This window comes from Rhinoraja longicauda, chromosome 33 (assembly GCF_053455715.1).
Source record: "Rhinoraja longicauda isolate Sanriku21f chromosome 33, sRhiLon1.1, whole genome shotgun sequence".
Classification (NCBI taxonomy): Eukaryota; Metazoa; Chordata; class Chondrichthyes; order Rajiformes; family Arhynchobatidae; genus Rhinoraja; species Rhinoraja longicauda.
Window position 1 is genome coordinate 18,412,051 of NC_135985.1, and position 17,647 is coordinate 18,429,697.

The window sequence follows — 17,647 nt, forward strand, 5'->3', positions numbered from 1 at the left end:
CGCCTAACGGCAGCGGCTGACTAGCAGTCTGTCCGTCTTTTTTCCCCTTTTTTTGTTGTGTGTCGGTGTTGGGATGGTTTTTATATATTTTTTTTGGTTGTGTATGTGTGGGAGGGGGTGGTGGTGTGGGTGGGTGGGTGTGTGGGGGGGGGGGGAACTTTTTTCTTCCTCACGGCGCGGGGTGCGGCTCGGCTGCGGGGCCTAACATCGCCCGCTGCGGCTCGGCCGCTGGACTTTACATCCCGGTGCGGCTTGGCCACTGGACTTTACATCCCGGTGCGGCTTGGCCGCTGGACTTTACATCCCGGTGCGGCTTGGCCGCTGGACTTTACATCCCGGTGCGGCTTGGCCGCTAGACTTTACATCCCGGTGCGGCTTGGCCGCTGGACTTTACATCCCGGTGCGGCTTGGCCGCTGGACTTAACAGTGCCCGGTGCAGCTCGGCTGCGGGGCTTAACATCGCCCGGTGCAGCTCGGCTGCGGGGCTTAACATCGCCCGGTGCAGCTCGGCTGCGGGGCTTTTCATCGCTGGTGCTGCTCGGCTGCGGACTTGACATCGCCCAGTGCGGCTCGACCACGGGACTTTACATCGCTGGTGCGGCTCGGCTGCGGGGCTTTTCATCGCTGGTGCGGCTCTACCACGGGACTTTACATCGCCCGGTGCGGCTCGACCACGGGACTTTACATCGCCCGGTGTGGCTCGACCACGGGACTTAGCTGCGCAAGGCTTGGTCGCGGGCCTTTCATCGCCCGGTTCGGCCGCGAGACGTTTCAGCGCCCGGTGCGGGGACTGTGCGGGTCGGTCGGGGACGAGCTGTCTGTCCGTGGGCATGGGGAAGAGAGTGGAAGTTTTGTTGCCTCCATCACAGTGAGGGGGTGTTTGGAGTCACTGTGATGGACGTTTGTGTTGGGGTTATGTGTCTTGTGTTCTTTTTTTTTCTATGACTGCTATGTAGTTTCGTTCGGTACTTCGGTACCGAACGACAAATAAAGCTCTGTTATACCTGTTATACCTGTTATATTGTTGGGGAGTAGTTACAAAGATGTTCACACCTTTAATAGCTATTCACACCCACATTGTAATTCTTAACCTGATAATGGAGTTAACTGATGTTGGCCAATTATTTTATGATGCAGGCATAATTATAAGGATTACAGTGGACATATTTATTAATGAACTGTCAGAGGCAGGAAGGGACATTTTCCCAAGTGATGTAATAGTTTAATTTCCTCTTGGGTCTAAATTTTGTATTAAAACCAGAACTTGCACAAATTCAACACCTTTACAGTGAAAAGGATCCCAAAACACTTCACAAGAGTACAATGATGAAAATTTAGCAAGTGGGCGATATTTGGATAAGTGACTCAAATATTGGTCAAAAATTACATTTTGTGTAGGGTCCTCAAGGAGAGGGAAGTGGATATTATGACATAATTCCTAAACTTATGACATATACTGCCTAATGCAAAGCCATCAATAAGAGTATGAAAAGATCTGAGGGGACTGAATCCAGAGTATTGTCTATTAGGAGCTATTCTGAGGATAGTAAGCCATTAGGTCATGGAGAGGGAATAACAAGAACGTGATAATATATGATGTTGCTTGATCAGGTTTCATTTTAGGTCAGTGTGCATTTAGATGATGGGTGATAGTTCAGAATACACTTGCCAAAGTTTTGGATGGAGTTTATGAGGAGTGTGAATTATAAGATTCTGATCAATCTAGTATTAGTATTGTCACATCATTAAAAGCTGAATAATCTTTTCAAACTGAAAATATCTCAAAATCTTCTGCATTTTTATCATCCAAATGAGTGTTTAGGAGTATGTCAACAAATATGTATAAAATTACTATTTTAATGGAATCATTAGTCGATTGAAATTACTTTGATGAATGCTTCTAACAAATAGAAGCAGAAGTAAGCCATTAGCACTTTGAGCTTGCTTCACTACAAATCAAGGCTGATCTCCCTCAATGTCATTCTGTTAAACCGGAGCACTAGTAGGCTTATGAGACATCCTCCTTTATTTTAACAATAAATTTAATGCTGTAGCAAATGCAACCCCCATTTCTTGCTTCTAACCTTGCACTTCAGTGGCACCACCAGAAATTTATATGAACCACCACCAGAAACCTATGTTCTCACCTTTTAACTCCTCGCCCTCATATCTACATACACAGGGCAGAAGTGACATATTTTGATATTTCTGCCTCCATTCTAAGCTAACCCCCAAAGAGAAGTATTTGTTTGCTTTATGGTCTATTTCTTTATGTGGGATAAATGCATTCCCCTTATGGGGGGGATATCTTTCATGGAATATCTCGGATTAAGTTGAGTTTAGTTTATGGTCATTCTATCATACATCTGGGTTACTGGTAAGTATTAGATTGTTCTCCATTTCATCAGATTTGTCTTTACTTTCTATCTGCCAATTCCTTTATCCATTCAACTATTAATATTCTGTTTTCTTTCACTTTCAACTTTTTCTCTCAGCCCTTAAATGTTCCATGCTGGATTTTGGCTTATCCTGTTGTGTAAATTATTGATAATTGTTTTTAATTTTTTTTTGTCCAAGTGTTATGACATTGATGCTAATGCCTGCATATAATGTTCAAACTTCTAATTTCCCTTAAAGTTAAGAAGCAATTAAGCATCGACTGCACTGTCGAGTTTGGAATCACATATAGGTTCGATCAGGAAAGGATGGCAGATTTTCTTTTCAGAAGGAAATTAATAAACCAAATTATTTCTTACATCAGATGGTAGATTAATTATTAGCATTGTTCCATTTTATAGCCACCATACTATTGTTCCCTATTTGTGTGTTCATAGAACATGGGCAATGCTAGCAATGCCAGCCTTTATCATCTTCCCTAATTGACTCTAAACTGAAGAGGCAATTATGAGTCATGCATTTCAAAGAGTCTCCAGTCAAATATAGGGATGTTTGTATAAGAAAGGAAAATTTCATTCCCTGAAGGACATTAGTAAACCTGATGAGTTTTACAGTAATCTGGTACTTCCATGGTTCCTGTTACCAAGACTATCCTTTTCCGTATATTCCTATTTTTCCTAATTACTCAAATGTAAATTCCCCAGTTGCGGTGAGATTCCAATTTGTGTGCCTGTATCAATAATCCAGTGGTTTCACCATTATACTATAACTCCCCTTTCTTTTGATTCAATATTTTTGAAGCTCTCTTGCTCTATGAAATAGTTTGGTTGAGGATTATTTAATGAACAACCAGTTATTTGGTAGGATCTTGAATTCCCTTTGTTTTGCAGGTGACATATCCACATATGATGTGTGAATTAGTTGATTTAGTGGAACTGGTTTAATGTAAATCTATCATCATGAGATAGAGTCTAAGGTCTAAGGACCCTCTCGGTCATGGCTGACCATGGGTGATTCATCCTGGTTGTTGGCTGCTTGTTCCAAAGCAGCGTCGATGTGTGGTCGAATGCAAGCCTGGGCAATGTCATACGAAGGACAGGCTATTGCCCATGCAGCACGTCCAGAGTTTTCCTTCTCCTAGATGGACTGCCTTCCCAGGCTGATGAGCCTCATCTGCCCGAGACTCGTGGGGGCGGGAGCGTCTACCTTCCCGTCTATAGCACCTGCCCACTGCAGCCTTCATCCGCCTTCCCAGCCGTTGTGATGCTCCATTAAAGTCTGCCATCATCCTCTGCCTGTTTCACCATTGAGGTCTTGGTGACCTCCCCCTCGACCTTACCGCCATGGGTGTACCAAGATAAAGTGAAAAACTTTGTGTGCTATCCAGTCAAATCATACAATCAAGACATACACGTCGAACAGGTAGTACATAATAAAGTGCAGAATTGTCCATACTGTACAAAGGATGATTCTGTGCTTATTAGGGCAATATTGCATGATAAATTCCTATTCATTTAAAAAGTTATAAAGAAGGAGAAGGCAAAATATGAGAATAAACTAGCAATATACAAAAACAGATAGTTAGAGCTTCTCCTCTTAAAAAATAAGAGAGTGCTGGAGAAATGGTGGAAATAGATTGGACTCTTGCAGAAGACACTCTAAAAACATCCCAATCAAGAGGCTACACAGAGGGAAGAAATTTAGACACTGGAAAAAAAAAGTATGTGGCAAACTATTGGGCTAAAGGGCAACACGTCCTATTCCCCAATGCCCCTGATTTCAGGAAGTGGCTGCAGAAATAGTAAATATATTGGTTGTAATCAACAAGACAATAAAATATTGACATGGTGTGGAATGTTGCGAGGTAAAAGTAGGGAGTATTGATGCAGTTTTATTGAGTGCTGGTGAGATTGCACCTGGAGTCCTGTGTACAGTTTTTAAGGCAGAATATACTTTAATGGGAGTCATTGGTGAGAAGGTTCACTGGATTGATTCCTGGGATGAAGGGATTGATGAATGAAGAGCAATTGATCAGATTGGAGTGTAAAACAATAAGAAGTGATCTTATTGGAACAATATTTAAGTGGTGATCTTAAATATGGGGCATGGATTCAGAATTAGGGAGGGATTGCACATGGAGAGGTTCTTGTCATAGATGATTATGAATCTTTGGAACTGGATGATTATGAATCTTTGGTTCAGGAGGAGTCATTGAATATATTCAATGTAGAGACTGACAGACATTCAACCAACAAAAGGAAATGGGGAATTGGTGCTGAGGCCAAGATTGCAATGGTTTTACTGAATGAAAGAGCTGGCTTGAAGATCGATCGGCCTACTCTTGCTCCTTATGTTCTAAAGACCACACACACACAAACATGCCTCTTCTGACAGCAAAAAAAAAGAGGATTATTCTTTATTATGCTGATTTTCAGTTTTATCTTTTAGTTTGTGTGTGCATCTCTGTGTATATCGGCGTGTGCAGAGGTACATGCACACTAACCAGTGAGAGGCATTTGCCAGTAACCCTCAGGTTTTGATTTCCAAAAGTATTTGATGCTTGACGTCTAACTTATGTGTGGTCTGTGCCAGCTGCCAGCAGCAAATTCCCATCAGTCCTATTCCTCCTGCTCTTATTTTCATATCATCCTGCAACTTATTCACTCTCATGTATGCCCATCAATTCTTTTTTATTCTTCTGCCACTTACCTGTGCCAAGTGGTCATTTATAGCAGCTGATTAACATGCTAGCTTTGGGATGCGGGACAAACCACCCAGGGGAAACCTATGTGGTCACAAGTTAAACATCAGACTCTGCACAGACAGGACTTAAAGTCAGGATTGAACCCAGATTCCTGAATTTGTGAGCCAATGGCACTAACTGCAGCATATCATGTCATTTATATTGTGCTTATTTTGATGGTTATGTAATGAAACTTTTAAAAATTGACCAAATTACGTAGGATTTGACCAAGAATAACCTGTTTTCAAGAACACATAGACTTTTAGTTTCTATTCTATCAAATATTTTTCATCTAACCCCGTAAGTAGGTGGAGTAAAATGAATGAAAATAGACACAAAAAGCTAGAGTAACTCATCTGGAGAGAAGGAATGGGTGACGTTTTGGGTCGATACCCTTCTTCAGACGGAATGGGAAACGAGAGATATAGATGGTGATGTGGAGAGATATGTAACAAATGAATGAAAGAGATGCAAAAAAGTAACAAATCTTTATGTGAACAATGTGTATAACATTGCAAATAAAATACATTGCCAAATAAAGCCTTATGCTGCAGTTCCTTCCAGTATTTTGTGGTTTGGATGTCATTGTGGTTTGGATGCCTGTATGTTGCTGGCGATCAAATGCTTTACCTTAATCTGAAAATAGACATTGAGCAGCCACTTTTCTGACAATATAATATCAGGTTAGTCACAGGGCTAGGGGAAGTTGCACATCATAAAAGTATATAAGCACATAATCATAGAATATAAGCACAGAAGTATAAAACCAGAAATTTACTATTATTTTGCATTGAATAAATTACTACTCATCCATATTCTGAAGTGAGAATGTCCAGTACAATTGGTGGCTACCAGAAGTGGTCAGTAAAGCTCGAGCACTGCATCCCTGACCTAATGGACCATTCAATTACTTTAAAGTTTTTAATAGGAGCTTTAGGAATCTCTGTTACAATTTTAATAATTGCTTACATGTAACTTACTGTTGATTTGCGCATTTAAATTGGTCCCAGTAAATAGATTCTAATGGTGCTTTTAAGGTAGTGTGGAAAGATGAAGCTTTTTAAGAGACCTTTGAGGAGGGAGGGCATCTGTCCAATGTGATCACGCTTGCTTATTAAGTTATATTGACTGAGACATCTGTGTCACTGCAAATGAAAGATGCTTATTGATTTCCTAACTGCTGTTCACATTCCTTTCACACTTTTTAGGATAAAAAGTTAATCATCTTGGATGCGTATTCATTCTCTGTGAAGGGAACAGACTAAGCCTTTTTGGCATTTCATGAATCAAGTTGTTCAAGTTGAGTGTGTCAAGCAGACAATTACCAGCTTGCTCTTTACGCCTGTCCCTTGATATCACCTGTAACAGAGTAGCCTAATGGAGGGATGTCCCCTTGACATTTGATAGTAGTGGCAGTGCTCCAATCTTGTTTGTTTGCCACAGAATCAATTCAGTACAATTCAGGACATAATATAACCAAGCATTAAAAATGTGCTGTCTGGTAGTTTAACAAAATTACCAGTGACAGTTCAATATTGACTTCATATTAGATGTTAAAAAAAGTTAAAATTATGATTCTCCTGCTTGTCATTGGGAAAATCAGCTATTGACAGGTTGAAAATAGCTTTTTGCTGTGTTTCATTGACACAGGTTATGTGATATAAATATTTATTTCATATCTGTCACTCACTGGTAATGCCAACCATTGATTCCAGTATTGATAAAGTGTCACGAGTTCATAGGAAGCATTTGCCCATATGTTTTTTAAATTACTTGGTATAGTATAAAATATTATTTCTATACCTCCTCCATTGCCCGTGATATTTTAGAAATAGTTACTATAATGACTAAAATTGTTGGGATTGTTTTATAAGAACTTTTTAATGTTTTTGAATGACATATTGACACTAAAAACAAAATAATTTGATTCTGAATTTAAAAATTGAGTTCCCTTTACTACAGCATAAATTAGATTGACTTGGAAGCAAATATTGGTAAACCTTGTAATATTTAAATGGTTGTTTAATAAACTAATTGTGATTAACCTGTTATGTAAAAAATATATTAAATAGGCCTGTAAAAAAAATAGTTTTGCTTTGGCAATTTTAAGCACAGATTTTCTATCTTTAATGTTATAATTTACTCATTTACTTCCAAAATTGTAAAATCTATTTTCTTTTAAGGTCATTGGAGAAAACCAATACCAGGGTGGGTAATTAGTAAGTGGGAATTTAATTGGGAGTTCAAATAATGCTTTAAAAATGTGACTCTGGAGCTTGAATCATTTGCAAGAATTGTCTTGAGATTCAGTCTTAGGTTAAAATAGTATTGTTATAAATACATGGTATAATTTCTTATGTTTTCACAAAATTTATTGTTTACTTGTTTGTTATTTTTTTGTTGTTGACCTCAGAAACTCTCTTGTTTGTCACCATAGCTGTAGATTTATTTGTGCTTAATTAATATGACTTTTACTGAGTGCATGGCCACCAAATTTACTCAATGTATTACTAGCAATTTATGGAAAAATTACATTTAACCCAAGGTAGGCTTTTTATTCTCCCAATATTCTTTTTGTGCAATTATTAATTAATCACCTCATATTCCTTTCACCATAAATGACAACTTAGACGGTCACGACTTAAACCTACTGTTTTGTCCTGTAATTCAAAATACTCTATGGAAAGTCTAAATTGTGGGAAGATGCAATCTTGTAATGCTGGGAGCTTTTCACTTTTGAAATGAATACCGTATGAAAAAATTAAATATTGTTTTACCAAACTCTTACAGTGAACAATATTCTGCATCTGCCTGAGATGCTGGGCTACCATTGAAAAGAGAAGTAGCAAATTAATTTAACAAACACACATGTGAAAAGTTGTCATTGTGCAAGCAAGTTTAAAGGAAATAAATTGAAAGGTTGCACTGAAGATTAGGAAAATTTGAAGTTCAGTGCTTAGGTTGTTCAAGTAGTCTTTTATTATGCTTGCATCACAGAGCCAAGCTATTGGAATATCCTGGTAACAAATCAATTGAATGGTTTAAAGTAACTGCAAACTTGCAGAAATAATAATAATAATAACCAGTGAAAATCTGTTTGGAGTGCTAGATGGTGAGTGTGAGTTGGGCTGAACTGATTAGCTACCATACAAGTGCACCACCAAACACAATGGCAAATTAAAAAAAGCGTTACAGATAATAACAAAAACATGAATGGTAGAAATCAGAAATAAATATAGAAAGTGTCGTATGTATAACACAATCCACAAAATACAGTTTGCATTATTCAAAGCCTCTAATATAGGAAAAGAAGTCCCAATGCACTTTGGGTGTATGAGGAAGAAAATGAGTTTGTGGAGTCTGGGGATATGTTAGTGGAAGCTTGGGTTTTAAATACAAATAAGGAAGTGCAGATGCTGGTTTACAAAAAAAGGGCACAAAGTGCTGGAGTAACTCAGCAGGTCAGGCAGCATCCTTGGAGAATATGGATAGGTTGTAGCAGTGAAGGCTAAGGACAGCAGATATTTTAACGGATTGAAATTTATTGATGTAGATGACTGGAAAACCTTTTTAAAAATAATATATTATTGTTTTGTTGATTGGGATCATTTGTCTAGTGGTTTACCTTTCAAGTTACTATGATCACTGATCAACTATTTAGCCTTAATTGCAAATGTTAAGCCAGAAGTGGTTGTTTTATACTCACTGCTGATGTAGGAAGAAGTATGAACTTGCTCTTTTGGATCCGCCAATGTCATCTTAGCCTTAGTGTTAAACGGCAAGGAGCAGAACAGTGGTAGAGCTGAGCGTGACATATGCCATCACAAGGGTGGACCAGAACAAACTTCGCCCAAGGAATGACTGCATAATCCTGTCAGCTAACCTAACCTTACCCCAGGCTTTGTGTAAGATCAGTCAAATGCTTCTGAATTTCCCAGACATTGTAATAGATTTGAAAACTATTAATAATGAATCAAAAATAAATAATATGTTTAAATAAAATAAATACAGAAGCAGTTAAAATATTAACTAAACAATTTATTCAAAAAAACTTCCCTCTTCCAGCTTTCTTCTCCCCCCCCCCACCCAATCAGAGTGAAGAATGGCCCCGACCCAAAATGTCACCTGTCCATATCATCCAGAGCTGCTGCCTGACCTGCTGAGTTACTACAGCATTTTGTGTCTGTCAATTTATGCAAAAAATGTGAATTAGCTAATATTTACCCTCCCCCCTAACAGTTCTTCTTCTCCAATGAGATGAATAGGTCGATAAAGCAGAATCCCCACTGTAACTCCTGGGCAGTTGCAGCAAGCTTGTAATTCTACTGCTGGATCTGCTGAGTGGGTCCAAGTCAAAGTGTAGTCGGGAAAACAGTGGCGAGGATGCCAGTAAGTTTGGGACTTCAGTCTTTGCACTGGTATCCTAAAGCTCTTGGCATTCCACTGATAAATGTGAGCAGTTTGACATTCCTGAGTAGTTTTCCTTGATTTTGATGAAATTGCCCATTTATTAGTGAAGGATGCATTAGTACTAAACGTTGAAAATCAGACAGAGGCTAGTTTTGCTGCCTTCTTTACCAGAAATACTTTATTTGATGTTTCAAAGAGGAACAAAGATGTGGGGAAAATAGAGGGGGAAAAATACATTTATTTTCTATATTCTTTAAACAGAATGACAAAATGCTATAGAGGTTATTTCTTAACTCTCTTGCCAAGTTGACAATTGAAGTCTTTGACATTAACACTTCTGCAGCACCTGTCTCTTGTTTCCATGTGACTGGCATTGAACGCTACAGACTTTGACAGCACTGACATACACTTTGAAGGATGGCTGCATTCCTACTTGTTTGTAATGAAGACCAAAGCCACTCTCAGCTAAATTAAATTGTTTCAGTTTTGAGGCAGAATGGCATGATTTTATACCGAATTCTCATTTTTGCCTTTGTATTGCCCTTGGGGTTTAAGTGATGCCAGTCAGCTTCCTTTCTCTTCTCCCCCAAACCCCGGTCCACCATTTAGGTTCCTCACGCTGACCCACCTAAACCATGTTATATCATTCAGTTTTGACATCTTTTATCAAACATTAATGAAATGACCCAGGCAAACAAATTGTCATTAAACTTTCCATCACTTCGTCCCTTGGTATTGTCTTTTATAAATTGAACAGCAAATGTTGTATTGATCTTTTCCCACTTGCTGCTGAACTTGAAATGACCTGGATGCTTGTTGTTTATGGCCTTGAGTTACTTTTCCTTGACATTTCTATACGCTTGCCTGACATTACTAGTTTTTTTTTCCACCTTCCCTTCTTTTAGATGAATGAACAGGACATTCAGTATCGAGATATCCTCGGTCATGGCAATGGAGGGACAGTGTACAAGTGAGTATCTGCCTCTACCTATTACCACGGAATGCATTGAGAAATGTTGGTAAAGGGTTTTTTAATGTCCTCCTAGCATCCATCATATGGTTTTGGCTGAAGGCATGCATATCATATTGATTTGATGTTGAAGAATGAAAGCGATTCTGTGGGTGCCTTTCTGTGTACACTTTACACTTAGTCATTTCCATTACAGCTATGATGTATTATCAGTGTTCAGCAAACATGACAAGGTGACATAGGTCGATGAACAGAAATTTCAACTCCTGTTTCCACCTGAATCAACTATTATTGAAATAGTTTATTGAGATTGAGGTATTGATCACTGCTTGCACTAACCTTGGCTTAAAGGGAGACTGTCTACTCTGGTTTGCACTTGTATATAAAAAAACAACCCATTTATTTTTACAACCACTTAAATTTTATTGCAGTGGGTTGAATTACTTTGTTGTTCCTCTTTAATTTGAAAGCGATCACACTCCTCACATACCCGGATGGCAGTTCACAAACTCCAACTGCTAATTGACAAAGCATTTTAAAATAAATGTTGGGGATGGGGATGGCAGGAATGAGCAGTGGCTTACCAAGCCGGCAAGCTTGCATACTGTTAGTGAGTACGACTTCCAGACTAACCGTAAACTGAGATTCTTGTCTCAACACTTCATGTAATCGTCCTCCCAGATGCCCATTATGTTGCGCAAATAGCTTTTCACTCAATTGAGTACAGTTACAATCGGTCCACAACAGCAATTCATCTTGTATATGGTAGTGAGTAAAATCTTATTGCATCAACCAGAGATGCTTTTGTTTTCTGTAGGTAATAGTGTAGGTGTGTAATATTTTTAGTTTTTTCCTTGCCTGTTTTGGCTTATTAGAGCAAATAACAAAGGATGTGGTGGGGAAATAAAGAATAATCGCTTTACTCAAATTTTCTACTTACTATCTTCCTTAAAACCTTGTGCTGCAAATACCTTCTGCAATTGAGTACAACCAGTTTGTAGGTAGTTTCAATCACTTTCTTGTTTTGGATGTAAATTGTGCACTTGAATATGATATGTTCTTGCCAGACATTCGCAGTTGTTGTGCAAATGTATTCATTTTGCAGTTGAAAGGCTTATATATGTAAACGGCTGCATATTACAGTTGGGCTTTTTTAATGACTATATTTTCTCTAATATCCACCAATACCTTTTCTTGTGAAAATAAACAAGGGAAGCGGGTGACGCACAACGAGCTGGCGCAGTAATACTTAAAATTCAGCAGGCTTGCTGTTTATGCCCTTTATCATAGCACTGTGGTGGAGCAGCAGTACTGAGCAAAAGCAAGGCATTTTTGCATCAAAAGGGGGAACAAATTACTTGCATCATGGCTTGTGATTAAGTAGAGAAACACTGCAAAAGTCTCAGAAGTAGCCTTCAAATGTGGTCCCAATGAAAATGAATTCCAAAATATAATCTAGAAAACTTTTAAATAACCAATTACTTATTTTTTTATTGATATTGGATATATTTTTACGAGATACAAATGATGTAGTAATAGCCATGGTGTATTGAATATCTTGGAAATTTACGTCACTGTTAAAGATCAAGATACACAAAACACAAGCTTCAATGCAACAATAAATACAATTTTCAAATTTTAATCCTCTGTCCACTCACATCACTCCAAGTTTTCTTTCCTTTCCTCAATGTGCTAGAATCAGTATCTACAAATGTATATTCTTGTAAGATGTTCCACCAGTTTCTCCATTAAATAAGCAATGGATGCAAATCCAGCGTGACGGAGACCTGACCCTTGATGGTGGCAGAGCCAGAGCCATTTAACTGAGTGCCTCCTTCAACCAGTACCACACAACCTACCCTCACTCATGCCTGGTCAGTTGCTTGATCTCTGCCCTTATTCAAGTCCCTGTTCTTAATCTGAGACTACCAGCTTTCATTCCCCCAACATCTTAATTGCTCCCACCTCTTTCCCAGCTTCCAGATCCACGTAAGTCACACATGGTAGGCACAAAATGCTGGAGTAACTCAGCGGGACAGGCAGCATCCCTGGAGAGAAGGATTGGGTGAGGTTTCGGGTCGAGACCCTTCTTCAGTCACACATGGCATATTTTCAAATATAGAAAATCTCAATGCTCTTTCAGTAGCATTCAAGATATTGGGATCCAAGCACCAATGAAATTCGTAGCAGGTCAAGGATCAAGCAGTGCCTTCAACAACTTCAAGGGGACTAAAATTTCTAAACATTACATCCTCTCTAAGTTTTGCGAACTAAAATACACACATCAGAAACAAGGAACTGAAGATGCTGGTTTACACAAAAGGACACAAAATGCTAGAATAACTCAGTGGGTCAGGCAGCATCTATGGAAAACATGGATAGGTGACGTTACAAATCGAGACCCTTCCTCAGACCCACACAGTACTGTAAATGAGGTCTTATCGAAAGCCAATAGAAATTCTGCAAAATTTTCTTACTTTGAAACTTCAATTTTGTTCAATAAAGGTCATGGCACCATTTTAGAAAAGCCACCCATCGATATATCAATGCATGCACTTGCCCATTGTCAGTGGGTCAGGTCCTCTTTGCGGCCAGTGTGTTGCTTCTTTCCACTCTTGTCCACTGCACTAAGCATTGAGTACAGGGGCAGAGCTCAGTTATGCAGAGTTGAGGCCCAAGATAAACTAAATATAGTGAAGGTTTGTGGTTTGATTCTTTTTACTTATTTTAATTAGTATAAATGGTGTTGATTAATTTTGTATCTCTGAAATCTGATTTTTAAATGGATGTATATTTAATATTTTTTGATTTATAGAACTAAATTTATTTCAACTGTCTTCAAATGTTTAGGTTTATCAAGCATGATCCGTTGCATTATCTAGATGGTATGTTGAAACACTCAGAAGGATTTATATCCGTAGAGGAGCCCAAAAGTCTGGACATTGCAAAATGTAACTCTAGTTAATAACTATTAACATATAATATGAATGGAGTTTAGCATTCATAGCTATTATTTTAAACACTAGATTTCTGAAAAATTATAAATTTATACATTGTTGCTGTAATTATTTTCAGCAAACATTGTTATTTTTGTTGATATATTTCCAAAATTAGACTTCATGTTATTACAAAGATTTTTCGTTACTCTTTCCTTCAATCACTGTTTAGACTTGCTATGAATAGCAAAGGGATATGGTGTAAGGCAAAGATTTCCATTGTGAAATTATTTTATTTGAAATTATAAAATTTTGCAGCATAGCAACAGGCTATTTGGCCCAAGTAGTCCACACCAACCAAATTGCTGAAGTGAATTAATCCTACTTGCCTGCACATGGCCTGTATCCTCCCAACCTTTCCTATCCATGTATCTGTTCAGGTGTCTTTTAAATGTCATAATTGTACCCAACTCTACTACTTCCTCGGGCACTTTGGTCGATGTATGCAGGACCATCGGTGTGAAAAGGTTGCCCTTCAGATGCTTTTAAAATCTTTCTCTGCTCATCTTAAATCTATGCCCTCTGGTTTTAGACTCTTCTATCCTGCTGGCGAGACTGTGACCTCATGCCCCTCATCATTTTATAAATCTCGATCACCCCTCTTTCTAACTCAAATCCTCCAGACCCAGTAACATCCCAGTAAATCTTTTTTTACATCCTTTTCAGTTGAATAACATACTTCCAACAGAGAGCTTCTAGAACTGTACACTGCATACAATACAATATCATATATAGTTATATCTTGATGTTTCAACTCCTGTGCTCAGTACCCTGACCGATGAAGGCCAAAAGCCTTCTTAACCACCCTGTCTAAACTGTCTTGATACTTCCATGGAATTTACTTGCAACCCTAGATCCCATTGTTCTACAATTCTCCCTTGGTCCTGACCATTCATTGTATAAGTCCTGTCCTGCCTACATGCAAGACCTCACATTTACTTGAATTCAATTCTGTCTGCCATTGACCCAGTTGATTAAGATCCTATTGTAAGAGTAGATAACCTTCATTTCTGTCCACTATACCACGAATTTTAGTGCAATTTGGCAACTTACCAATCTTGCCATCTACATTCATATCCAAAATTGTTAATATAAATAAGGACCACAGTCTGAAAACCAATCCTCTGCTCCACCATCTGCCTCAAACCAATTCTCTACCTTCAAACTAATTTTGTATCCAACTGCCTAGCTTGACCAGGATTCTCTATGATCTAATCTTCCAGACCAGATCGCATAGGCAAAACATATTACAATGTAATACCTAGTCAGAGGTCTTGATAAGTTCCATCTCCCATGCACAAAGCCTTACTGACTATCTTTAATCAGTCCTTGCCTTTCCAAATCCTCTCAACCTCCTGAAGAAAACTATCCAAGTTTGTCTAAGTTCTTAAAGCTAATACTCTCTAATACAGACAACGTTCTGGTAAACCTCTTCTGCACCCTCTACAAAATGTCCACATCCTTCATGTATTAGGACAACCAAAACTACACACTCCAAATGCTCCAAATTTGGCCGAACCAAAGTTTTATAAAGCTACAACATGACTTATTGCTGGGGGGTGTGAGGTTGATCGGCATATGTTGGAGAAAGGAAATATTTGAAAAGACAAGGTGTGAGACAAAAGGATGGAAGAGTTACAAGACGTTCAGAAATAATTAAGAATTATTATAATATATGTCTAGAAATTAGGTTCCATCATTCAAGTTATGAATTCTACTGTTAAAGCTGCAGCAAAAATAAAGCAAATAGATAATTCATAATCTAAATCTGAAAATTTTCAAAATAGCATCCTGGCCTTGAGTGATTGGGTTGCAAAAATATTATATAATTTCCATGTGCTAAATGATTATCCATCCCAAAACCAGTTGTCTCATTGATCTGACTTTAGTGCAGCGATACGGCATGGAAACAGGCCCTTCAGCCCACCGAGATCATGCCGACCATCATCACCCATTCCCACTAGTTCTACGTTATCCCACTTTCTCATCCACTACCTTTACACAGGGAATATTTTTTTTATGAGGCCAATTAACCTACAAACCCACATATCTTTGGGATGTGGGAAGAAACTGGAGCATGTTCATTAGTGATAGGAGCAGAATTAGGCCGTTGGGCCCATCAAGTCTACTCCGCCATTCAATCATGGCTGATCCTGCCTTTCCCCCATAACCCCTGGCATCTTGAAGAAACCCACGCGGTCACAAAGAGAGCATACAAATTCTACACAGACAACATCCAGGGTCAGGATCAAACCTGGGACCCTGGCTCTGTAAAGCAGTAACTCTACTGGCTGTGCCACTGTGCCACCCATAATTAGAGCCCTGAGTTAAGGCATAATTCCAAATGTCTTCGTCCATCTTGTATTCAAGCAGTAAAACTGAACTTTAAATAGTTTATTCCTTAATAATAATTGTATGTTTTTATTGTGCTGATGAAACTTAGAAACAAGTGATAAAACCTGCTCACCAAGAAACCAACAGTGACCAATTTCTGCCTCTGCTGCATTAGACTATTATTTTCAATATATATATAAACCCCATCTTTCGTAAAACATATTTTAAAATATTTAAATATGTTTTAAAACATAGGCTTGGAGATTTAGAAGTTTCTTGTTTTAGGTTGACAAATCTGAAAGTTGTTTGCTCCCCAAAGTGGAATACAAGTGCAGCCATTTCCAGGTAAAATCACAAGGATCCTGGTGATTTGACTGAAACTTGAGGTCACAAGTTATTATTTGTATCTGGCACAACATCTGCATCAAGTAACATTGTTAGTAACAAAATTAATTGGCCTTGTTCTGAGGAGCACCAGTTAGTATGCACTCTGAAACAACTAGGTTTTAAGTAAAGCCACTCTGGGCTGGAACCCACTAGTTCATTCTACTCCTGAGTTCCTCTCCTTTGGGCCTCCCCTTCCCCTAAAATGCCAATACCCTCGTGGCCGACAACTGAAACTGCCAGACTATTTTTTCTGCCTTCTGACAAACAATTTATCATTATTTTATGATCCCGACTTGAAACGTCACCCATCCATATTCTCTAAAGATGGATCTCCGGAATTCCGAAGTTCCGTAGGGCTCGTGTGATGGGGCCGCTGCTCTTCACGTTGCATATTAATGATTTGGATGAGGGGATTGAAGGCTTTGTGGCCAAGTTTGTGGATGATACAAAAATAGGTGGAGGGGCAGGTAGTGTAGAGAAAGCAGGGACTCTGCAGAAGGACTTGGATAGGTTCGGAGAGTGTGAAGAGAAGTGGCAGATAGAATGTAGTGCAGCAAAGTGTAGAGTCATGCATTTTGGTAGTATGAATAAAGGCATAGACTATTTTCTAAATGGAGAGAGAATCCGGAAATCAGAGGTGCAAAGGGACTTGGGAGTGCTGGTGCAGGTTTCCCAAAAAATGAATCTGCAAGTTGAATCAGTAGTAAAGACAGCAAATGCAATTCTAGCATTTATTTTGAGAGGGTATGTATACCAAAACAAGGATGTAATGCTGAGGCTCAATAAGGCGCTGGTCAGGCTGTATTTGGAATATTGTGAACAATTTTGGGCACCATATCTGAGGAAGGATGTGCTGGCTCTGGAGAGGGTCCAGAGGAGGTTTACAAGAATGATCCCAGGAATGAGTAGGTTAACATATGATGAGCATTTGACGACACTGGGCCTATACTCGCTGGAGTTTAGAAGAATGAGTGGGGATCCCATTGAAACGTACAGAATAGTGAAAGGCTTGGATAGAGTGGATGTGGAGAGGATGTTTCCACTAGTGTGAGAGTCTAGAACTAGAAGTCATAGCCTCAGAATTAAAGGACATTCTTTTTGGAAGGAGATGAGGAGAAATTTATTTAGTCAGAGGGTGGTGAATCTGTGGAATTCTTTGCCTCAGAAGGCTTTGAAGGCAAAGTCAGTGGAGTAGACTAAATGGGCTGAATGGCCTAATTCTGCTCCTAACACCTGATCTTATGATGCTACCTGTAGTTACTCCAGCAATTTGTGTCCTTTTTTTAAAAACCAGCATCTGCAGTTCCTTGTTTCTATTCTCTTCTATCATTTTTATCATGATTGACTGATTATATGTCAGGAATATTTCTAAATGAAACAATTTTATAAATTTAGACACTGGGGTTAAAG

General features: G+C 38.8%; 1 protein-coding gene across 3 annotated transcripts in view; it reads left to right on the forward strand.

The window, feature by feature from the left end:
- Window positions 1–17,647, forward strand: part of map2k5 (mitogen-activated protein kinase kinase 5) — a 239,605-nt gene that overhangs the window by 68,162 nt on the left and 153,796 nt on the right. For all 3 annotated transcript variants that reach the window (XM_078427570.1, XM_078427571.1, XM_078427572.1), the window contains one exon: window positions 10,456–10,520. In XM_078427570.1, the coding sequence (XP_078283696.1) occupies window positions 10,456–10,520 (65 nt within the window). The remainder of the gene's footprint in view (window positions 1–10,455; window positions 10,521–17,647) is intronic.